This window comes from Labrus mixtus, chromosome 8 (assembly GCF_963584025.1).
Source record: "Labrus mixtus chromosome 8, fLabMix1.1, whole genome shotgun sequence".
Classification (NCBI taxonomy): Eukaryota; Metazoa; Chordata; class Actinopteri; order Labriformes; family Labridae; genus Labrus; species Labrus mixtus.
Window position 1 is genome coordinate 9,809,972 of NC_083619.1, and position 23,619 is coordinate 9,833,590.

General features: G+C 41.1%; 2 protein-coding genes across 2 annotated transcripts in view; both read left to right on the forward strand.

Moving 5' to 3' along the window:
* Positions 1 to 721: 721 nt before the first annotated feature.
* Positions 722 to 2,546, forward strand: LOC132978452 (uncharacterized). The gene is made up of 5 exons (XM_061043670.1): positions 722 to 871; positions 938 to 1,014; positions 1,101 to 1,281; positions 1,534 to 1,689; positions 2,291 to 2,546. Exons 1-5 carry the CDS (start codon positions 724 to 726, stop codon positions 2,485 to 2,487), a joined length of 759 nt encoding a protein of 252 aa, XP_060899653.1. The 5' UTR covers positions 722 to 723; the 3' UTR covers positions 2,488 to 2,546.
* A 55-nt stretch (positions 2,547 to 2,601) lies between these two features.
* The window catches only part of LOC132978521 (uncharacterized), a 28,490-nt gene continuing 7,472 nt past the window's right edge, over positions 2,602 to 23,619 (forward strand). Inside the window, exons 1-35 of the mRNA XM_061043725.1 lie at positions 2,602 to 2,730; positions 2,882 to 3,065; positions 3,163 to 3,374; positions 3,942 to 4,130; positions 5,322 to 5,464; positions 5,568 to 5,727; positions 5,835 to 5,918; positions 6,349 to 6,486; positions 6,716 to 6,832; positions 6,913 to 7,005; positions 7,142 to 7,362; positions 7,591 to 7,784; positions 7,905 to 8,159; positions 8,266 to 8,495; positions 8,641 to 8,805; positions 9,228 to 9,305; positions 11,404 to 11,775; positions 12,856 to 13,209; positions 14,455 to 14,790; positions 14,877 to 15,008; positions 15,113 to 15,265; positions 15,607 to 15,723; positions 15,817 to 15,990; positions 16,087 to 16,291; positions 17,429 to 17,583; positions 17,659 to 17,771; positions 17,928 to 18,009; positions 18,482 to 18,619; positions 18,716 to 18,878; positions 19,011 to 19,126; positions 20,383 to 20,529; positions 21,990 to 22,103; positions 22,195 to 22,311; positions 22,397 to 22,555; positions 23,345 to 23,506. Of these exons, the coding sequence (XP_060899708.1) occupies positions 2,999 to 3,065; positions 3,163 to 3,374; positions 3,942 to 4,130; positions 5,322 to 5,464; positions 5,568 to 5,727; positions 5,835 to 5,918; positions 6,349 to 6,486; positions 6,716 to 6,832; positions 6,913 to 7,005; positions 7,142 to 7,362; positions 7,591 to 7,784; positions 7,905 to 8,159; positions 8,266 to 8,495; positions 8,641 to 8,805; positions 9,228 to 9,305; positions 11,404 to 11,775; positions 12,856 to 13,209; positions 14,455 to 14,790; positions 14,877 to 15,008; positions 15,113 to 15,265; positions 15,607 to 15,723; positions 15,817 to 15,990; positions 16,087 to 16,291; positions 17,429 to 17,583; positions 17,659 to 17,771; positions 17,928 to 18,009; positions 18,482 to 18,619; positions 18,716 to 18,878; positions 19,011 to 19,126; positions 20,383 to 20,529; positions 21,990 to 22,103; positions 22,195 to 22,311; positions 22,397 to 22,555; positions 23,345 to 23,506 (5,655 nt within the window). The 5' untranslated portion in view covers positions 2,602 to 2,730; positions 2,882 to 2,998. The remainder of the gene's footprint in view (positions 2,731 to 2,881; positions 3,066 to 3,162; positions 3,375 to 3,941; positions 4,131 to 5,321; positions 5,465 to 5,567; positions 5,728 to 5,834; positions 5,919 to 6,348; positions 6,487 to 6,715; positions 6,833 to 6,912; positions 7,006 to 7,141; positions 7,363 to 7,590; positions 7,785 to 7,904; positions 8,160 to 8,265; positions 8,496 to 8,640; positions 8,806 to 9,227; positions 9,306 to 11,403; positions 11,776 to 12,855; positions 13,210 to 14,454; positions 14,791 to 14,876; positions 15,009 to 15,112; positions 15,266 to 15,606; positions 15,724 to 15,816; positions 15,991 to 16,086; positions 16,292 to 17,428; positions 17,584 to 17,658; positions 17,772 to 17,927; positions 18,010 to 18,481; positions 18,620 to 18,715; positions 18,879 to 19,010; positions 19,127 to 20,382; positions 20,530 to 21,989; positions 22,104 to 22,194; positions 22,312 to 22,396; positions 22,556 to 23,344; positions 23,507 to 23,619) is intronic.

Sequence of the window (23,619 nt, forward strand, 5' to 3'; positions counted from 1 at the left end):
TATCATCGTTTCCTCTGTGTGTGTGTGTGTGTGTGTGTGTGTGTGTGTGTGTGTGTGTGTGTGTGTGTGTGTGTGTGTGTGTGTGTTGTGTTCACCAGCTCCAGAGTGTTTCAGCTCAGTGGAGACCACAGAGAGGAGATCAAGGGGCCAAAGAGTCGAGTCCAGAAGACCACCTGCACACCAAAGACATGTAAAGTGCTCACTCTTATACTAAAACGTAAAACAGTTCTTCTCTACGTGTTTTACTGTTTTACTGTGCTGTTGGTTTTTACAATTATTCTTTCTATAATGATTATTTCCTTATATAGCAGATAATCATGTAACTCTACTGAAAACATTCACCTCAAATCCTGTTAAATGGTTTGATTGATATGCTGACTCTATTGTTCACATTATAAATTCTTAATCAAACGCTGATCTCTCTCTGCTCACAGGGTCTAAGATGGTCGGCTGGCAGCTTTGCTCCAATACGTCTTACCCGTTACCTGCCACAGGTGTTTTTCTTCCTCCTCCAGGACCAGTCCACCTCTCCCTCAGGCTGCTGAAGCTGGACAGAGGACTCCATTACTACCTGCTGGAGGCTGCCTACTCAATGCTTCTTCAGGTCCAAAAAATAAGAATCATTTTTTTGTATGATCTTATTACCCATTGTGATATCTACATGGTGTGAAGGAAAATGTCTCATTGAACATAAAATTGATCAAACATATCTTTCAGAGGGGCATGGGGCTCCCCAGAGAGGCGTCCCTCCGCCTCCTCCTGGCCACACCTCAGTCCTCCATCCCCAGAGACATGTCCCTGGATCTGACCTTTAACCCTCGACGACTGCTGTTGCGGATCACCCATCCTCTGAAAACCATCCTCATACAAGGTTGGTGACACAATCTACAATCAACATTTGTCTGAGTTAGGTGCTGAAATGTGTTGTGTTTTTCAGGTCATCTTGAGCAAGAGAAGAAAATAAAGTCAGGAAAGCTGGAGCTGTTGATTGATGGTGTCCATTATTACATCACTGTAAGTATTGAGATCTTTTTGTGTGACAGTTTCTCTTAAAAATGATTTCTCATTCACATAAATGTTCATTAATTTGTCTTCTTTAGGGTTTGATCGACACTCAGACCCTCGTGTCAGAGCAGAGAACTCACTATCACCTTGAAGCAAAAATGGCCGCTGATGGACATCCCATGATCCTCTCTGCTAATGTCACTCGTGGACAGGGGAGAAAGACCAGTTTCTCAGCAAATGTGAAGAATGTGTTCAGAGAAACGGCTTCACTGTCAGGTATCCAAACAGACACACTTAAATAATAATCACTTTATTTATTTATTTGTAAATGTATTTAATTCATCGACCAAACAATACAATTAAATACATACATAAAATCTCAAATCTTGAATGAAAAGGAGCAGAAAGAAGAGTAATCTTATATAATCTTCCCCTCTTTCATAAGACATTAATTAACATTAATTTATTCTTATACTAACAAAGCATTCTTTAATATTAGTTATGAAATTGTTGCTGTGTCATCATCAGTGGCTGTGGAGCGCAGGCGAGACAGCAGCAGCATGCAGTACTCTGTGGAGGCGGAGCTCCTGTTACCCGGTGTGGTCGGGACCAGGATGCTGGGACTGATGGAGCAGAAGGGCTCATTGTGGAGCTCCGCGCTCAGGCTCAAATACGGTCTGGGAGGTAACTAATGGAAAGGCAAATATTCACAAAGGGAAATTCCCAAAATCCCCCTATGAGATAGATGTTGCTATAAAAACGATGCTAGTGTTAAGAAATGGTTGCGCTTCCTGACTGTAAAGTGGGCGTGGTCTAATAGTAATAGTTCGCTTCAAATTCATGGTTTCAAATGTTAGTCCTTCAAATGTTAGAGATGGTTTCAGAAGAGAAGTTGGTAGCACTGATTGAACACAAAGAGATGGAAGACAGGTCAGTCAGTCAACATGTCACCCAAGAAAGGAGATACCATTTATAAAAATAAATAATGCTATGATCAGCATGGACACTTTGCACCAATAGGAAGTGAAAACTCAAATGAGGAACACACTAACTTCTCTCTCAAAAAAATCATCTATGCACTTGTAAGCTGTTTTTTTTATTTGTGTTTTTTGTATGAAACCCCAGAAAGTGTTGTTTAATGAATAAATGAGTCCACATTGTTTATGTTGAGCGCACCTTTTGCTTTATAACATTGAGCCACCAATTAGCCAAATCTGTCCATCTTAAGAGAGGAACATGTAGCTTGTTTTTAATTCCTACCTAGTACCTTTGACCCTTTGTTCAGGTGATGCCCGACATCTGCGCCAGGACTGCTACACATCTCAGAGACTGAGGCGTGAGAGGGACGCTAATCTGACGTACATCATGAGAGCAGATCATGAATTCTACTGCTCCAACACAGCTCCCATCAACCACAAGGTGATAGGCGATAGCAAGATTCATCATCCTTGCATGCTTATGCAGTTAATTCCTAACTTTTGAGATTGATTTATTCCACGTTTGGTGAAACAGGCTACTGATCATTAGAGGGTTTCTCTGTGGTTTCTCTTTTTTGTGTGTCCACAGATCCACCTCAGGCACGAGGAGAGCGCCAGCCACATTAAATCAGCTCTGGACGTGAGCTATGGCAAACACTGGGACGAGATCAACAACAAACGCACCCTTCTTCTTAGCCAGTCCTTCAAAAATCAATCCACACCAAATCACACCAGCTACACATTGGAGGTAAACAGACCTGCAGGTGTCGTCATCTGTTTTCTAGTGTGAAGAAGATTTTTTTTTTATCTTAACCAACACATAGGATTTTATCTGTTGCCTTAAGTAGGATCATTTTTGTATTTACATTGAGCATTTTCTTTGTCTCATTTAATTTCAGTTTAGTCTCCAAGTGCCAGAGAAGAATTTAAACTACCGCACACAGCTTCTGCACTCTCACCTGAGACAGCTCGGGTCTGAGAGCAGCACTCACCTCAAAGTCAACTACAACAACCTGATGCCGCTGGTGGCTGGATTACACTGGAAAAGTCCTCCACAAGACACCGTGCAGAAAAAATGGGAAGGTAAAATTAGCGGTAACGCCTTTTTCCTCAATTTGCATCAATCATCTGAATTTAAAGTGAAGTCCACACCTGCAGTCTCTCTCTTAATATTGACCAGGCACATTAAACATGGACACACCGTGGCTTTACATCTACACCTCGCACAAACTGAGCCAGCTGCAGCGCCACTCGCTCCAGCTCTCGTCCGAACTGACAGCCAGCAAGTGGCTGACCGTCCGTAACCTCCTGCTGGAGGTTTTCTACCGGGACAGAGGCAGGGAGAAGGAGGCCCGTCTGCAGCTCTACACACCAGCTGTCACCTACATCAGAGTAAGGAGAGAAGAGACTGAGAGGCTTTTCTTAATATTCTCATAATAGCTTTCTTGTATTTTCATCAAAATTAAGGTTTTATTGCCTTATAAACAACTTCCATTTAAACAACGGATTGAAGACCTCATACTTCATTTGACACTTTGGAAAATTGTTCTTCCACATAAGAGTTGGCTGTGACACTCATGCTACATGCCAACCTTTTTTTTTATGAAGACATTTTTATTTCATAATGTATTTTGTAAAGTTTAAAGTTTTTTTATCTGTGTCCGAGCAACAAAAATATTTTTTATTTATTTTTGTCACAGGTTTGATTTATTTTTATATGGTTATTGCTTAAATAGATTAAATTTGATCAATAAATGGTGCATCAATATAATAAGAAAGGCCTCTGTTGAAGCAGACACATGGAAAGATTTATACGTTTTTTTAAAGGGGAAGAGGATAATCTGTCATTTCTGTAATGCCTGTAATGTTTTCCTTTTTGTATGACTCAAAATATCTTTACAAAGAACTTATTAACGTGTGCATTCCTTCTCCTCCTCTACCTCCTCTGTCTCTCTCCAGGCAGGAGGGTGGGGGTTGGTGGGGAAGCGGACTGTGAAGGCCTTCGGATCCTTCAGCTCTTTGTGGACTCCTCCCCTGAGAGGAGACATCTCTCTGGAGGCCTCTAAACTCAGCCACACCCTGCAGATTGCCTCCACCTACGGCAAGCACAACGTGAGCCTTGTAGCGGCCCTGAACACTGCAGATAAGGTGGGAGGCAACCCTGTGCCGTATCTGTGAAAATCACCTTTGTCACACAGCCGCCATTTTCCTCTGATGTCACACTCAGCGGAGGAGTTCAAATGCTGTCATAATGTTGGACTGTTGTCATCCAGATTTTAAGTCCGATAAACGTATGGTGCCTGAAAATGTTCATTATAAACAATATATTATTTGACCAATTCTCAATAAATGAACAAGTGAACTGACAATAAATAGTGAAAATCCAGGTGGAAATTTTTAAAGTAAATTAAACTATTTGATAAACCATAAGCTACCTGCCAGAGTCTGCACAGTGGAGCTCAGTTGTTGGAGCTGAAATATTGACGTCCGAGCTCTTGCACAAACCAAAACACACGTTTAAGTTTTTCCAATAAAAAAGGAAAAGATCCCCGTGGTCGGTACAGTCCACAACAGAACAGATTCTCTCTCCAGTCCCAAACAAGTGGGTTCATTAGTGTTCATTAGGATTTCCTTTCACCATTTCTCCTCTACTCTGCTAATCTGATAAAAACTCTGCAGAGGACACATTTCCCCACAGAGTTGTCAATCATGCCACTTTTTATAGCATCAAATAATTAATTAAAACTAAACTTCCCAGAAAAAAATAACACTTGAACATAAATCAGCATTATAAGAACTATCTTTGATAGAAACATGGTGGGCTTTATGACATACTGCAGCCAGTCAGAAGGGGGCACTTTAGATGTTTTGCCTTTACTTTAGGGCAGCTGTAATGTCATCTTTCTGTAAAAATTAACATTATGGGGGAGAGCTTTCTCATATTATACAAAACTGCATCACAGTGACATTAGCTATGAGCTAACAGTTTTAACTCAGAAAGTAGCTGGATGCTAACTTTAGCTCTTATCTGACCCCAGCTAATGGGTAACCTTTATGTTGTTTTATCTTAAAATATGACCACATTTCTTTCCAGGTTTTCACCGTTCATTGTCTCTTAAATTCAATCTGGAAGGGTTGAGTTGATAATGCGTGGCAAATTCTATATGACTTAAGACCTAGCTTAGACCTAGCTTAGACCTTAGCTTCTCACAGCATGACATCACAGCAAAATGGCCACCATGTGAAAGTGGTCAATGGATGGTTAGGTCTTTTTTTGTGTTGCTTGTCTTATTTTGTGATGTTAGAATAATATTTTTTTGCTCTACTTACACATTTTAGAATTTGAAAAAGAGACAAGCACTTCTGAAGATGACCTTCTCACAGCCTAAAAGTGCGTCCACAGAGCTGGAGTTTGAAGGAGTCGTAGAGGAGCTGAGGAAAGACAAGAAGATGTACCAGAAAACAGCAATGCTCCATCTCAGGTCTGTGCCTCCATCTTAAATCAATCTGTTATTGTATTATATCTTTCTGGTTTTCACGGCAGCAGAGGTTTGCTAACTTCAATAGCACCACCATATTGCACAGACAGCCCTTCCAGACGTTTCCTCAGACTCTGCTCCTGCGGGAGACTTTCACTGTCGACCTTCTCAAAGGCCTCTACATCCTGGAGTCAAAAGCTGTTTTTCTAAGCATCAGAGAGGTCATCCACACCCTCACCATCGGCTACCGAAAACCAAGCCCTTTTGTAAGTGTAGAGCAAAAACATTAACAACTCAGCGAATAAAACTTGAAAAGAGAGTGTGGGAGTATTTCATACCTAGGCTTTTTTTCCACGGCTCTCCTCTTGTTTAGGTTTGTTCTGCACTCGTTCATCCCTTCAGCTCGGACGTTATTCCCTCAGACTCAGAAATGTGTGTTACCGTATCCAACAATCAGGTAAACTGACTGCCTTTAGAACATGAAACCTATTAGCCTAACTATAAGTTCAGTTGACGTTAATGAAAAACTTGTGCACGGAACATTGAAATTATGTAAAATGTAGTTGTATTTACAGATTTAAGAAATAAAATTGCCTATACTTAGAATTTATGACATGATGCCCATCACTGCATGAACTCCTAACACTAGCTTCTGCTAAATGCAGACATATTTGGTTTCTTCAGCCTCTGATTAAAGCACAATTATTGTCATGCACCAAGAATAGTCCATTTATGTTTTTGTAATGGGTGATTTTGCTTTTTTAGTTTCCCAATGCTAGTATCTGCAGTGCGAATTGACACTACAGTATATACTTTAGTACGGTGCATGTATGTTCATGCTTATCTAAATCAAGGGACATTTTTGAAATTTGCATTGTCCTTTTCAGACCCATAAAGATGTACAAGGAAGGTTACGGGTAGGCAGCAAGGAGAGACTGACTTTCTTTGGACAAGTTCGGCTGAACTCTCTGCACTCTTGTCACCATATGATTCAAGTCAGAGGAAACTACACCCATCAGCTCCAGGTAAACAACCATCTCACTGAATAAAACATCACTTCATTGATCAAACCTTTTCCAAATGCATTCATCTTTTCATGTTTTTGTGCAAAGTGCTGATACCAGTAAATGTACGCATTGGTGATTTCATTCAGCATGTGTAATGAGGGATGAATGTTTACCTCCAACAGTGTAGAGAACAGTTTACAGTAGATAGGCTGAAGTTATGACCGGTTCCCTGTTATTGCTGTTACAGCTGCAGATCCCCTCCTCTGCTATAGTGGAGGGAAATGTATGCTGGGACCCCAAAAGCAACACTGACTTTAATTATCAGGCTGGAGGGAAACTGAGAATTGAGCGACAGCAGTGCAAAGTGAGTACAACCACCTCAGTATTTAGTTGTTGCTTGTTCAATCAGCAGTTTTACTAAAGAATTTGTGATTTTTTTTCCAGCTATCTGTACAGCTGAATGGGACGTCAGGGAGAGTTAATCTTTATTCTTCGTTGAGTCATCCCTTCAAATCAAAGATTCCTAAAACTTTAGAGGTGGGTTTTTGTCCTCAAGGTTCCTTAAATGTTCTCATTTAAACACACAAATTCAGGATATTGAAAATTTTGGCAATTACAAAGTTCCCTGTCATGTATTGTCTGAGCTATCTAATCACTTTGCTGTCACACTTAGGTAAAGGCAGCTGCAGATATTCCCACAGTGGCTGGCAGAGGAAGCAGCTCCGTTAACGTAAGAGCTGATGGGAAGGAGAGGGTGAAGCTGGATGCCAGGATGTCCCACTCCCTCCATCATGGAGACAGAGCTGTGGGACTAAGGCTCAACATATCCCAGAGTCTGCTGCCTACTACCACAGACCTGCAAGTAAACATGGCCGCCAACATGTCCTCAGACAGGTGTGTCCTCCCATCAGGTTTCTTTCAGTAAAAGCTTTTCAACTTGCTTACAGGTCTCTTTATTCATTTTCGACACGCTGCCATTAACATGCACTCTAGTCAACATTTCTCATAGACTGTGAACACTCAAAATAGTCCCCTGACAAAACAAGTAGGCACAACAATCCTATTGTTACACGTCAGTAGATGTTACATCTGACAATGGCAATAAACTCTTGTCCCCTCCAGTGTGTCTCTACATGGCTCCTTTACACAGGGGCATGACGCACTGTTGGCCCAGATCAAAGGGTCTCTAAAAAATACCCGGGGTCTTCAGCTGGCTGTGTCTGGGGACCTGAGGCACTCCATGGCCAACCTTGTTATTTTGCCCCCTGTCCTGGGGTTGGATGGGGCGCTGGGACAGTCTGACACCCTCATTGAAGGTAGGGGTTCAATCGAAAATAAACATTAAAATAATTTAACATTACACCATGTTTTGTGTCATTTAGTTGGAACAGAGGCAGGCCAGAGTTCTTTCATCATTTGACTTATTGTTGTTGTAGGACAGCTGAGAGTCCGAGTGATGGATGCTTTGTACAGCGTGGAGGTAAAACATCAGGAGGATACCGAAGATTCTTTGAACAGCGAAGAGAAAGAGGGAACGACAGGATATAAAGTTCACATGTCTAATGGTTCGCTGTGTGCTTGGTTTGGGGCGGAGCATTTGTGTTTGAATTTAAGCCGCCAACTGGGTGATCAAGGGAGAGGTGCGGTATACGCAAAGCTGTTTCACTCCTTCAACCTGCTCAATGCCACAGGTACAGTAATCTTTACTTTATTTTTTACAATATTTTTTAATGAATTTTACATTATATGCATTGTAATCACTCAAAGTCCCTCAATCTTGTTGTCTTCTGGATACAGGTGTACCTGCCATCAGTAGTGCCCAGGGAAGGTGGGTCAAAGCTAGTGGTCAACTGTCACTACTGGCAGAGCTGCAGGCTGGACCTGAACATCTAAAAGCTGAGTTTAATGGAAGAAAGACAGAACAGGCTGTCCCAAGATGGGAGTACTACTCCAAAGTGCAGCATCAATTTAAAGCTCTAATGAAAAGAGGCTTATCAAGCTCCATGGAAGCCAAGGCACATTATCAGGTCTAGATCTTTTTTCAATCTCAATCTCTAACCCTAACCCAAGTTAAAAAAAAAAGTTATATGCATGAATGTGATGTTATTTAGGATTGTGCACTGCGTTATTTGTATTTCATATATGTTTATGTTTTTTTTGTCTAACGGTAAGTTGGAAACAGACGGACTGGAAACAGGCTTGATCCTTCACATGGAAGATGAGAGAATTGCTGAGGTCCTTTTTAATGTTGGATCAAAAAACAGGACTGCTATATTGGCAATGTCTCTGTGGCAACAGATGAATCTGCTCCAAGGATTCATACCCAACTCTTTACAGGTACATTTTTTTTACACATTGTAGGCATATATAAAATGTGGACTTCAGCTGTTTAGAATTAAATTGGCCCAAGCATTGATCCCTGAGGGTCACCACACTTAACTATTCAAATTGCAAGAACATTACTTGTACCCTGTATGTTGGACCTAAAATTATGACATTTACCTATTAGTGTACCATCATGTTGAAGTCTTGTGAACACTTAGTGGTCAGTTTACAACTAGACTCCTACATCACTGTTAAGCAGATCTGTAAAACTGTGTGGAACCAACAAGGCTTTGATTAAAAAAAATATTTCTACTTGAAATAGAGTTAAAATGTTGCTGGTCTAAAGTTCAGTGATTCCTCAGGAATTCTTCCATCACCCCTTTAGTTTCTTATTTCAAAACAAACTTTGCTAACAGTGGGGATTGTTTTTACAGATGAACTGCACAGGGGACGCCACTGCAGACCGACTCTCAGCCCAGTGCTATGGAAATGTGGCAGGTCGCCCTGTGGGGGTAAGAGTCTTTCGCTCCTATAGACCACACAGCAGGCTTTGCTATGGTCTGTCACTCATTCACTTTGTCCTCAGTGCTCAAGCTAAAGGTTGTTACAGTCCCAATGGCCAAAAGGAGTTCAAAGCTAACCTCACGCATTCTTCCCAGCTGCTGCTGAAGAATCTGGCTGTTCCAACTAAATCTAGTCTCAGGCTACTTCTACGGCCTGGTCCACAGAGGTGGGCCCTTGGAGTTGAAACTGTTTTTGGTAGTTGGAGAATGGACTCGAATGTTGGACTGCGGCTTGAGAGGCCTGGCCTATATGGCTGGCATGGGCTGCTTGAGTTTGCGACCCAGAATTCTGTACACAAGGCAGAGGTGACGGGTCGGATGAGGCTGGAAAGTTGGTGTAATATCTGGGCAGATGTAAGTGTAGCATGGGACTCTATCACCTCAAGGCTGTTGGTTTCTGCTAGGTGTACAGGGCTGGGGAAGCTGATGTGGGTGCAGGTTGAGAGAGTTGAGCGGGGTATATTACAAAAGACGAATCTAACAATTCATGGACAAACTGGGAAAGATGGACTCAAATGTTCTTTGGGTTTACAAAAAGGGCATGACTCATTTCAGTACCTCTGTTCAGTAACTCTAAAAGACAGAGAAGCTGAAGTCGACTGGACTCTTCAGCATCACTGGAACTCTTTGTTCTCCATCATACCAAACAGAGTACACCTTGAAGGAAGAAGTCAGTTCAGTGATACATCACTCTCTGGTAGTGCACAATTCTTATTCAACACCAGCTCTGCCCAGATCAACATGACTGACGCCTGGGAGCCATCCAACTCTCTGAGAATCACTGTTGCTCTACCAGAGGAACTAGCTGTTAGCATGTCGACTGCGACTGGTCAAGCCGAATTGAAACTGGAAAGGGATATTCGTCTCCTTGGAAATCGACACAGGGGAGGAGAAACCAGGAGGACCTGCTGGAATTTGTTTGTCCATCAGCAAGGTGTCTTATTGAAGGTTAGAGAGGAAACAAGGTATCAAGAAAACTTGTTTCTCAACAGAGGGAAAGCAAAAGAAACATCTTCCTCTTGGAGATGACTCTTGTCTTTCCACCAAAGCATAAATTGCATTGATAACACCAATACTGTATGAAAAAGTATGAACAATACCATGGTTGAAAAAAATAATGCAATTCCCCTTAGATTCATAATGGGTTTAGCTTCAAAGATGGCATGGCTTTTAAGATTCAGAGTCATTCTGTAGGTATATGGAACTGCTTTGTATTAAGTCCTGGACAGGAGGGACTTTATTAACTTCGATCAATTTTGTTTATAACCAAGTACATACAATATGTGCACAAATTGACGTAGCTTAATGTTTGAAGTTCATGGTTTAATGACAACTGAGTTATGTTATCATGCTAGCATAGTATAGCTGTGGTGTGATGGCCGCAAGGGTTCAAATCTGACCTGTGATTCCTTTCTCGCATGTCGTTCCTCACGCTTTCTCTCCCCGGTTTTTCTCTAAAATAAAGGCATAAAAATGCCAAAAATAAATCTTTGATTCAGATAAAGTTTACTGTCACATTAACACTTACAATTACATAGTACCATTAAGAGGGATATTCTGGGACACCGAGATCACCTAGAATGACTTTACATTAATCTAACAGTACAATAAAGACTTGTATTTATTTTTAATTATAATTTAACTACAGCAAATATAAACTGTGCATGCATATTAGCATTTTCTCTGAGCGAATGTTAGCATGTTGAAGTTAGCATGTGACTCTGAGCGCTGCTGGGCAAAAGTATGGCCTCACAAAGCTTTAAGAACATCTGTATACTAGTGCTTCAATTCAAACACATCGTCTTTAACCCTTGTTTCCTTATTTTATTGTCTGCCGGACATATCTCTGAACTACGAGCTTAGAATTTAATCAAAACCTGTTAAATTTATGGCACTGTAATGCTGAGGAAATGGGCATTTACAAACGTAGAGCGGGGAAACGTTTTTTGTTCTTCAACATTAGTCACTAAGTTTATTACTTATTCATTGGTGGAAGGGAAATATTTTCACATATTTGAATCTTTCTTTTTCCATTTTTTCTCTGCAGAATCTTCTGCCATCACAGTCCTCAGTTAACATCTCCATCACCCGTTCTGGATGTTCAACAAATCTCAGCACTGTTCTCCATGCTGAGGGCGAACAGAAAGGCAACCTCAGCCTGCATTTAACTTGTCACCCAAACCTCAGTCTGAAAGCATCAGTACAGCACTCTATAGAGGCGATACACATGCTGGGATTACCCTCGCATGGAGGATTAATCCTGAATGTTTCGGCTGCACATCTGCCTGGTGTGGAGGTTGGTCTGGAGCTGGGACAATGTTATTTAAGGGGGAAATTGTGGAAAACCCAGAAATCCCTAAGAGAGGAGGAGGAGTCTTCCTACACTGCAAATGTGACCAACTACTGTCCTGCTCTACAGGTAACAAAAAATCAGTTGTCTTATACTGCTTGTGAAACCTGAAAAAAATGACATGTTTAAATTGAAAACATTACCCACCTCTTACTGTGACAGTGTGTCATTTCTTTCATCACAGTTGGAAGAGCTTTACTTTTGCACACACTTCATCCGTGTCCATGTTAACACAGCTTCCTTTGAAGCACAGTCGTCCAGCCTGTTAGAGAGTAAAGTTACAGATCATTTACCATGGAAGCAGAGCAGAAAAAACACAAAGGAAGTTACAGCTGCGAGACTAGAGTCCTATCAGCCCTGATTTACATGATTGCTCTATAGAGAGTCAAAGAGAGAAAACCTGCAGCATTTTATTAACTTTTCCTCCGCTTTTAATTGTATCCAACCACACATTTTGGCAGATCGACTTACCAGCATCTTCATCATTGACCCTGGTTTAATATGTTGGCTGATTTACCTTTTAACTGTTAGATCTCAGAAAGTAAGTAAATGGTGTTTTATCTGATGTTCTTTTATCTTCTACTGGCCCTCAATGTCATTACGATGGCAGACACATAATCAAGTTTGCAGATGACTTGGTAGTTGTGTCCTTACATGGTGACCACGATTCTGACCATGGTGCAGTAGCGGCTGATTTCACTGAGTGATGCAAACGCTGCTTTTTAGAAATCAATTTATCTAAAACCAAGGAGATGATCATTGATTCTAGGAGGAAGCCTTTACCTATTACCCCCGTCTCAGTTAATAGGCAGGCCGTTGAGGTGGTGAATCAGTTAAAATACTTGACAATGTGTAAAATTGCTGGCTCTAGTTTTGCCCTTTTACACAAAGTCAGAGCTACAAAAAAGCACAGGCTATACAGTACTTGAGGACTGCACTCACCCCCTTTATACAGAGTACAAGCTGCTGCCATCTGGTTGCAGATATACTTTGCCTAGATGCAGGACTAATAGATAAAACAATCATTTGTTTAATTTGTGTATTACATTGTTAATTGTGTATATTTTAGATTCACTGCTGGCTTTAGAACAAATCGGGATAATAAAGTTTAGCTTGAACTTGACCTACTCAACCAATGTCTTCACACAGGATTCAGTCCTCCCAGTGTCTTCGTCTCTTCAGGGCCACCTGTCAGTCGCCCCCTGCCAGCTCTCCTTGACCTCCTCCCTGAGGGCGGACAACCAGGACCTGTCCCTGCAGCTGAGTCAGTCCTGCAGGTCTCCACACCTCTCTGGGAACCTTACACACTCCTTCCTTGCACTGAAGAGCTACAGTGTTCCTCCAATAATCACTATAGAGGCCTCCGCTCCTGGGAGCCCTGAGCAGGCGGGGTCCCTGTTCATTAAAGCGGGGACATGTTTCATCAGAGCCGATAGAATCATAGAGGCTGAAGGAAGGACACAGTGGCTCTGGGCGCTCAAGTCAACATGCCCAATGTTGCAGGTACAGTGGGTCTCTGTCAGCTTTCACATAACTAATAATTACATTTTTATATTCTAAAGATGTTATTAAATGTGTAAGGAAGACACTACACTAGAAACATGCACATCAATAAAGACCAATAAAGGCTTGTTTAACAGAGCTGTTGTACATTATGAAAGTTAAATAAGTAATTTTCCAGCTAAGACAAATCTAATGAACTTTTATAAATGGTAAATGTTTCAGTAAATGACTAAATGTGGATAAATCAAATATTGTATGTTATATTATGTATGAATGTAATGACAGATGTTCAAACATGATACAGTTCCTTCATGAATCCTATAGCTCATAAGTTGTATTATATTGCTTTATATTTAATTTTTTACTATATACTGTATACTGTGCTATTCACCTTCTGTTTCACACTACTTCTATGTTTTTTGTCTTTTATACGAAAACTACCAAAACACCTCATTCTGATTAAAACAAACAAATCCCTTTCCTGAAAAAGCTCAACACCCACACTCATAAATGATCCACCCCTCTAAGACAGTTTATTTCATTTGCCTTCACAGCATTTATAGGAGACAAACATAAACCGTTATCCTTGTGCTCTTCTGCTAATCGTAACGTGCATAATTTCTCGTACTCTCATTTGAACTGAAGCTGCTTCTGTATAGTAAGTCTTTTTGGCTACATTGTTGTGTTTTCAGACTCTTATTTTCTAAAGACCAACATTTGTGGTATCACACAGGATTTCATTTGGAGTCTGTCATGTGTGGATTATATCTATGGCTTGTTTCTCCAACACACTCAATTGCATATTTTCCTCAGACCAACACTGGACATGTGTTTCCCTGTTTTAGAAACCAATCAATCAAAATGTGTTTTTAAATCGATCATTAATAATCATTCCCTGAACCACATAAACACCTAAACCTAAACCTCCCTCATCCCACAAGTGAAGCAACAACACAACATTCTACAAATAACAATTTTTCCAAAAGGGGTTAGAACTAAATCTTTTTTGATTTTTTTAGTGTTTTAAAAAATGACTCCTACAATGCCTTGGTGTTCAAAAGTTTTACTTTCAGGGGTGCCGGTAGCCTAGTGGTTGGTGGGCACGCCCAATATACGGAGGCTGTAGTCCTCCAAGCGAGTGGCAGGGTTTCAAATCTTACCTGTGGCTCCTTTACCACATGTCATTCCCCCCTCTCTCTCTCTCTCCTTGATTTCTGACTCTCTCCACGGTCCTATCTCTAATAGGCTAATCTGAATGGCTCAGTGTGGCAGGACCCTCAGGGGATCTGGACTGTCTTCGTGGACACCCATATGGAGGGCAAAAGGGGTTTCCTGAGGCTGAATGCAAACGCCTGGCCAGACCTGAGTGTGGAGGGCGAGCTCAGTCACAACCATCCATCTCTTAGGAATGTACCTCAGCTCAGCCGAGTGAGAGTCAGCTGCAGGAATAAAGAAAACCGTTACGACGGTGAAGCCTTCATTCAGATGGACGAGTGTTCTTTAGGAGTCAGAGGAGGTGTGATGTCACAAGCTGGCCTGCAGGGGTCGCTGGTGTATCACAACAACTGCTCAGTGATTAAGGTGGAGAAAACACACAGCTGATAGTTACTTCTCAGCTATCAAATGAATCATTGCTTTACTATGTTGCTTTGTGATGCTGTTTGTAGGCGTTGGGTAGTCCTGACAGGGTGCGATCCTCCGGGTTGTTGGTTGTCTCCCCAACTGGTGCTGAATCTCAGGTCTCCATGGTGATAGATGACAAAGAGTTACAGGCATCTGCTTCTCTCAAGAAAACTGAGGTGTGGGAATACAATACACATGTTAATACATTTTACACAGAGTGAGCCTCGATATAGATAGATGTGATTAATCATTATAAAAATATTATTTTTCTTTTTTTTAGGATAAAAATGAAGCTTTGCTGAATCTGAACCACTCTGTGCCCCTGCTGAAGAGGCTGGGACTCCCCGTTAGTGCGACAGTGACAATGAACTCTGGGAGTCATGACAATGGCTCCCATTATTATTTGTTACACAGCAGTGCAGGGAATCAAAAGGTAGGACGCAGCATTCGCCCTCCATGAAACCTTTTATCTTGTTTTAATGTGACTTGTTTTAATGTGACGGTCTTAAAGGAGGGTTGTTATACACATGACACACATCATGCAGGTGCAGGGCAATCAGAAAACAGCAGCAAGGAAAGAAGACAAGCCAGCAGTGTAAAGATATAAAACAAACTCTCTCTTAAGAGAAAGAGGGTGTTAAAGTCACCATGTCGTTCAAATAATCTGTGTGCTGCTCTGCTCTTACAGTAGGATCCAGATGTAGGAGGGCTCTCAGTAATTGTATGTAGTTTTAATGTTCTGCTAATACAGGCAACACTCTGAATGTTTTACAGGTAACCCAAGAGATGACAGTGCTTAAAACGTCTGAGACAATCAGTGTGAAGAGTCATTTTATGCACACAGTGAACTATCTGAAGAAAATGGGAGTCCCTGCAAACAACAGCATCCAGGTAAGAGAGTTGCATGGATTAAACCAATAAAGTATTGACATAATGTGTGTAAGTTCTCTCAGATCTTAAGTCTCACAGTGACCATGTGTGCAGGTAGAGTTCGGTTCTGCTGAAGGGAAGGCCTTCACCTTACACTCTCAGCTTGGAGGTCGGCAGGCAGGAATGAGACTGACGATGAAAAGTCTCCCATTGACCAAAGAGATAAGAGGCAACATGTGGCACAGCTGGTCGTGGCTACAGGACAGAGGACTTCCACTTAATATAGAGGTGACACTGTATTTTCATCATATGTTTGACATTATTTTGTATTTTGAAACGGTATGCAATAAAAAACCATCACCTTGTTTAATTTTCTTCTCTCAGGGCCTTTGTTTTATCCAGGGAGTCCCAGCTCAGCTTCGTTCCCGGGCTCAGCTCTCTGTGGACGGCCACAAGCTGCTCGTCTCTGGTTTGAATGTCAGTGTGTCTGATGGACGTCTGGTTGTGCTGCTCTCCTACTCTCCTCCATCCTCTAATCACACAGAAACACAACACAGGCTGGAAACTACTCTGACTGCACAGTTCAAAGGTCATTGTATTTAAAGCTGGGCGTTATATGGAAACCTCTTTTACTATATCCTGAGGTTGGGGATTTTAAAACATTGTTGCACCCTTTTTTTAAGAACATTTTGAAGGAACAGGATCCTTTTGTGACATCCAATTTTTCTGTTAATTTGCAGGCTTTAAGAGTGCATGCAACTCTTCATTTATATTTTATTTTACATGATCCTTCTTTTGTTCTTTAAAATTGGTGTTGCCAGTAATGCTTACATTCTGTGCAATTTCAAAGACTGACCAGCAGGTTTCACCGCAAACTCAACCATTTTAAATTCCAGAAAGCACTCTGCTTCTCGCTCCTTTGAACCATTCATAACACCTGATGGGTACATGGTGTTGTTTTAAGTATTCAGTTCGTCTCTCTTTGTCAAAACAAAAAGAAGGTCAAGAAAATCACAATGTAGAGAAACATTTTACAGGTGGGATGAAAACAAATTGGACCTGGAGGAGGAACCAACCGTACATTGAAAGTAAAACAGCTGCATACGCTGAATAAATGAAAGAGTTAAGACAAAAAAGGTTGACCAGCAAACGAGAGCCTTTATACACTTTCACAAAGCTCATGAACAAAAAGCTGGGCTCTTTTTATAGAACTTGTCTGAGATATTTTGAAGAAAAAAAAGAAGAATCTATAAATAGAATAGAAAGCCTTTATTGTATAATGACAAATATAAAGCTTCTAAATGAGGAATAAGTACATACTGAATATTAAAGGCTGATCTAGATGATTGTGTGTACATAACATAAACACTTTCTGAGGCTGCTTCTGAAGAAATGACAAACGTGATAGACACAATATATTTGGTACGATAACAGAGACTGAGAACTGGATACAAAAAGATGTTGAAATAAATCAACTTTTAAAGAAACAACAGTAAAGTACAATCGTGAGTTGATTTATACCGTTGATGTTTAAAAACTCCAAAGTTTAAAATAATGTAACACTATGAGCTCTTCAGCAATTTATTAAGTTAAAAAATAGAATCATTTTGTATCTGGGTGTTACATAGATCTATTAGGACAGTCTTTGTCTGACACTGTTGAAATAACGTAATTTTCTGCCAAGTATCATGACTTTAACCATAGTGTGCTATGGTCCTCTCTTCAGGTCCTCTGCGGAGCGCCTCACTTGACATTCACAGGAACAACTGGAGAGTCCTAGCTGTAGGGGATGTAGGAGGCTGGGGGGCTCATGTAGGGTCCAAGGAGGCCAGAGTCACACTGAGACACACCATGCAGGGAGAGACTAGACCCACCTTACAGGTGAGAATGGAACATGCCAAACATTTCTGCGTCTTTTGTCCCCTGTGCTAACTGTCTCTGTGTCTGTGGATGCAGGTGGAGGCCTGGGGCAGACTGACTGAGTCCCAGCTGAGGTGCTCCATCGCTGTCAACCCTGAACGCAGCTCCTCCCTTGCACTCATCATCCAGGGACACCATGTTCCTCATAGGTACTGTAAAAACATATACATACAGCATACAGGGTTAGGTCTGATCTCTGATCCAAGTCTGATCTCCTCAAATCACACACACACACACACACACACACACACACACACACCCACACACACACCCATCCTGTAAGTGACAGACGTTCTTTTGTCCAGCAAGGAGCTGATGATGAAGATGGTCCAGACTCTTCCCATGATGTTGGTTTACCTGCCGTCTCAGCTCAATGTCCGCTCTCAGGTGGGTTCTTCAACATTTTTCAAAGGCATTTGACCCCGGACCTGACAAAAAATGTCATGAGAAAATGTTTTCTGCAGGCATGACGTCAATTTCGATGAATAAATGCTGACAAAGTATGTTGATGAAAAGATCCATGGTTTCTTTTGCACTGCTTGTTGATCCCTCAGTTGTTGTATTTTGTAACTCAGTTATTATTACATCTGTAGAGTATATGCATCATTTTTACAGTGGCTTTCATTTATCGTTGATATTATAGAAGTAACTAAGGCTCCTCCCTCCATTCCCAGGGTTTTCATATAGATGTAAATATGTAACATCTATTTTTCAGATGTGTTCTAGAGTTACGTCATTCTGTTACAATTTGAACTAGCATTAAAAGAATACTTTTTAGTAAGATATGATTTCAGACCCATGCTGCCATCTGACCTCTCTCTCTCTCTCTCTCTCTCTCTCTCTCTCTCTCTCTCTGCAGCTGAACCAGTCAGAGTCCAATGTGGCCGCTTTGGTGGAGGTTTTATCAGGCAGGAGGAGGCTGTGGGCTCTAGGGGAACTGGCAGCCATAGAGAGCGGATACAGACAGAATATAGAGCTCAAACACACGTACCCACAGGTATTTCTTAGCTAAAAACTCACCCTTTCTTTATTGACATATACTCAGAGATGTATCTTCGTCTTGAATGGTTCAGTGATAGCCTCTGTTCTCCAGTTGAAGCCGCTCCCCAGGTCTGTCGCTGTCAGGACGGTGTATGAGGCCAGAGCATGGCGCTACCAGGTCCAACATGGAGCTGTGTGGGGAAACCAGGAGTTCAGCCTATCCGGTCTCTACTCTGCCCCTCCTGCTCTGGAGCTGGGGAATGAGACACTGAAGGGTAAACCACTGTAGACCAGCTCCTTACCAACCCCTGCAGGGAGCATAATTGCCTCTTTCCATCATATCCAACAGTTTTAACATTTGACTTTTGCAGAGGAAAGATTGCTGATGCTACTCTTTTGTCCTTTAGTTCAGATCAGCTGTGCTCCCCGTTTGACCAGTTTGGAGGTGACACTGGAGCGGTCCTTACAGGGCAGACTGGACAGTGTTTTACTGGGCTGGACCAGGCATGGAAAACTGGAGCAGGTCAGAGAGTAGGAATCAAAAACAGTTCAAAGCATAATAGTTCATTGTGTAACTATACTCCCAGGATATTGCTAACAACATAATGCAACGAGTGTGCAGATAAAAACAGTTACCTACATCTATATGACCCTGCAAATAGGGAAATGCACTTACACAGATACACAAATTATTCATTTTAGAAAAAAGGGTGTCCCAAGAAGTGAAAAAAGCTTTACTTTTTGGGATATGCCATTAGAAAATGTATCTGTGTATAAATATTTGGGATTTCCACTTGATGAATATATGAATTATGAAAATGGAATTGAACTCCTTGCTAGTTCAGCTAGCAGAGCTTTGGGGACTGTTGTTAACAAATAAAAAATATGTAAAGACCTTGGTTATTCTACTTACTCTCAACTGTATGATGCATGTGTTTCTCCCATTTTGAATTATGCTGCTGGGGTATGGGGATTTAAAGAAAGAAGAATTTCAGATGCAGTACAAAACAGAGCTATTCATTGTTTTCTGGACATTCATAGATTTGTTCCCTCTTTGGCTGCTCAGGGTGACATGGGTTAGATTCCTGGTATAATAAGGAGGAAATGCGACATGATTAAACTTACCAAGAAATCAAAGATCTTTGGTTGATCAATTAAGGACAGGAATCCTTCCCTTGGCACTTGAAGTTGGCAGATTTAAAAATATCCCAGAGGAACAGAGAATTTGTGAACTTTGTGATTTAGGAGAAGTGGAGAGTGAATCTCATTTTCTTTTGTATTGTCCCTTTTATGAGGAACTGAGAGTACCTCTTTTTGATGAAATGTTTGCTCGAGACCCTCAAGTGTTCTGGAGTAATGATGATGTCAGGATGGAATGTTTGTTTACTTTCAATGTTTATAAGTTGGCCTCTTTTGTCACTAAAGCCTGGAGGAAACACCAGGATGGTTTATATTGTTAGTATTGTTTGGCATCTATTTTTGGTTTTTGGTCTGTTTGTGTGTTTATTGTAAGCCCTTGTGGGCTGGGCATGCTAATGCATGCATGACACAACAATAAAATAAAATTCATTCATTCATATAGTAAAACACATAGCACTATGTCACATACACGTCAAACAATCAGAAAATAATAAATACAGCGTTGGTTTGAGCATGAATCTGGTGCTTTACTAAACATTCTGAGATAAGTCATTTTGTTCTATAGTTAGGAGTTATATAGTTATGTTTTGGATTTCTGCTTTCTTTAGAGTGCTCACACTGTTGTTTTGTCATCTGAAGGTCAGAGCTGTGAGCTTGTGGAGTCGCTCAGAGGAGATGAATGAGACCAAACTGGAGCTGAATCAGCCGTTCTCCTCCACACTGAGCCGGATGAGCCTTCACAGTCTGACACATCATTCACAGAGAGAACAACGCAGCAGCCACGCAGTAGGCTGACACTCAATATGCAGAGATTTTAACGTTCAAAAAACATTATTGCCTAACGCATAGTGACATCAAACTATTTATGTCATTAATTTGACACACTTTGTGAAGCTCATTCACTCAAACATTTATAACAGTATTATTTCCATTATTATATTATTCCAATATCTGCTGTAATGGACACTATACATCATTGTGTGTACTTCAAGCTTATGTGAGGCATTTATTAGCTGGATGTGTAAAAGACTGAACTTAATACTGATGCGTCTATGACCTACAAAAGCAAACAAAACTATCAGGAATGAGATTTCTGTATAGTTGTTGTTTAACAGTGTGCTGACCGCAGACCTCAAATGGAAACCAAGATGTGATCTTTTTTTGTCAAAAAAACAAAAACAATCACCTCTTCAACATAATTAGGAAAGAGATAACACATTTTGTCTACAGGGGGCGCCAAGAAAAAATCCAAAATTGCACAAAAAATCCAAGAAGTAGTGTAGAAGAGTAAATGCTCTCGAACAATCAGACAGAGACTATGGCTTGTGAATTGGGGATCTGTTTATTTCTCTCAGAGCAGTTCTTTTATAACATCCCAATCATCCTTTTATGGGAAATCAACATGTGTGCTATATATAGACCATTTCCTAGAAGTTTCTTGGACAGACAGCTGGTCTCTTAACAGGAAAGGGTGTGTCTTGTGTATCAAGATTCAAGATTCAAGATATTTATTTGTCACATGCTCATACAGATGTGCAGTGAAATGTAACGACTGTTCCGCAAGGCCATGCAATAAACACTCAAATTACTAATACATGATCTTATGACTTGGCTAAATTCAGAGTGCCTGTTGCTGTCCAGATTGTGTGTTTCTGTTATGCTTCAATCTTTCAAACTACAACAGTAGCTTTAAACTAAAATACAAATTATATAACGCCATAGATTAAGAAAATGTGTTTCACTTTATGAACTCTCCTGTTTTATTGAGGCCATAAATTCGCAAATTTGTGGAATCGCCATAAAGCGCCCACAGCTTTATTGTCTTCTTCACTTTAATAAGGACTTCAGTTTGAAAAAGTAACATCATGCCAAAAGGAAAACTTGAAACTTGCGATGGAGCAAATAGACTCATTAGGTAAAAGTTTACTGAGGTATAAATCACCTGAGAAGTACGATCATTTCCCCTCATATAATTGTTTTTGTCATTGCAACAATGAAGTTGCCCCCTGCTGGTTGTCAAAAAGAATGCACTATAATCCCTCTTACCATGGCTACTTACACTTCTTATTTAAAATCTATGATAATTCTACATACTTGAATATGCAAAGTAGTTTCCAAGGAAAGCGAGAAAAAAACGACTTCATTGATTGACATATCATATTTCTAACATTTTTGTATATTCAGCAAGAGAATTTTGTGCAGAATTGTATTGTATGTTTATAAAAAAACAATCATTGTGCATGCAGACCCACCTGTCCTGGGACAGCACGGCCCCCATCAACATCTCCCTCAACCTGAACAAACAGTGGCAGAACAACTCCAGCAGGGGGCAGGCATGTGCTCAGTTCTCAACACGACAGGTTGGTGGAATATGTTCAAACTGTTCACATGACTAACTGTGTAAAATAGAGAATCCAGTTACATCATATGTGTATCTGTTTGTGTGTGTAGATGGCGGTGTCCCTGGTTAAAGGCTGTGTGTCGGTGGCTCAGGAAGGGAAATCACATTTACAAAATGCAGAGTTAAGATGGGACAACAGGAGCATCAAGCAGGGAATGAAGTACCAGGTAATGACTCACTCTCTCCTCACGTGTTTGCAGATGGCTGGTGTTGTTTTTATTCATTATTGTAATATGTGTGTGTTGTTTCTAGAGGGGCCCACAGGGTACGCACAGCCTTCAGGTTAACCTGGGTCTAGAAAAAGTGTCTCCTGCACCCTGTCCTTCACACACACTCCTGGCCAGGATCCAGACCAACCTGAAAGATCGTTTGGAGCACACAGTGCTGCTGGGCCTCTGTCCCCCTCAGCCAGTGAGTCCACACATCTGTAATACTTTCTCTCTCAGGGAGATGTTTACACATATCCTGCCCCTGACTGTCTTATTCACACATATCCCTCACAGCGTCTAGTTTTCCCTATCAGACAGGAATGTGGGGGCGGTCTCGGGCATAAGACGTGACGAAAAAAAAAAGAGGCTGCAGAAATCCAAGATGACTGATGAAGCAACAGAGTGACACTAAAATGACTTTGCCTTATTATCAGTGTTATGTGTAATTTGCGGTATTAACAGTATCAACATACAGGTAGAAAAGAACAAACTGGTGAGAAGAAAAGAGTATGAATCATTTACATTACATGCACAGAGATCGCATCAGTGGCTCACCAGTCGCAGGATATAACCGTCATCTGCCCCTCACACTTGATTGCAGGGAATTTTCCTGAATATCACCTGCTGTGTTCCGACATTATCTCATTCCGACTTCACATAGAAATTTCACTTGGGGCCAGAAGTCCAGGAAATGTTGGGGTGAAACCTGATCTGTTGTGTTCAGGGACATGCATGTGTGAAAACACCCCAAAACGGATTCATTGACATAAATAAGTTATGATCTGTCCATTTTTGGTTGCTCTGCGTTACACTTCTTTCCTGTTGGCCCTGTGATAAATATCTGCAGTAGGAAAGTGTCTTATTACTTAGAATTGATTTGTAAGAATCAGTTTCACACCATACAGTTGTTTCTGTGTTACCTTCACAACAACTGCATGTCTCTGTGCTCATTCATTAGCTGTTTTTTTTTTCTTCTCTCTGTTCGTCTCAGACTCTGTCATGGTCAGGATCGCACAGAGTGAACTCAGGAGAGGAGCTGTTTTACACTCAGTCTCATCTGTCGGTAACAGGACGGCCCCGCCAGTGCAGCATCACCTTCGCCCTGACAAACTCGTCCACACCTCAGGGCTCCAACATGTCTCTTATCTCTGAGGTAGAGAAGTTTTAAAACCCCTCTACTGATTGACTTACAGTTGTGTGTTTCTGTTAAGAATTGTGACTTAAGTTTAAAGGGCACATCATGTCACATTTAAGTTATTGGCTGCA

Excerpts from the sequence above, each read along its gene's own strand:
- LOC132978452 (XM_061043670.1), top strand. The coding sequence starts at position 724 with ATGGGGCTCCCCAGAGAGGCGTCCCTCCGCCTCCTCCTGGCCACACCT. Across the intron at positions 1,282-1,533 it reads AGAAACGGCTTCACTGTCAG|TGGCTGTGGAGCGCAGGCGA; the intron begins GTATCCAAACAG and ends TGTCATCATCAG. Across the intron at positions 1,690-2,290 it reads GCTCAAATACGGTCTGGGAG|GTGATGCCCGACATCTGCGC; the intron begins GTAACTAATGGA and ends CCCTTTGTTCAG.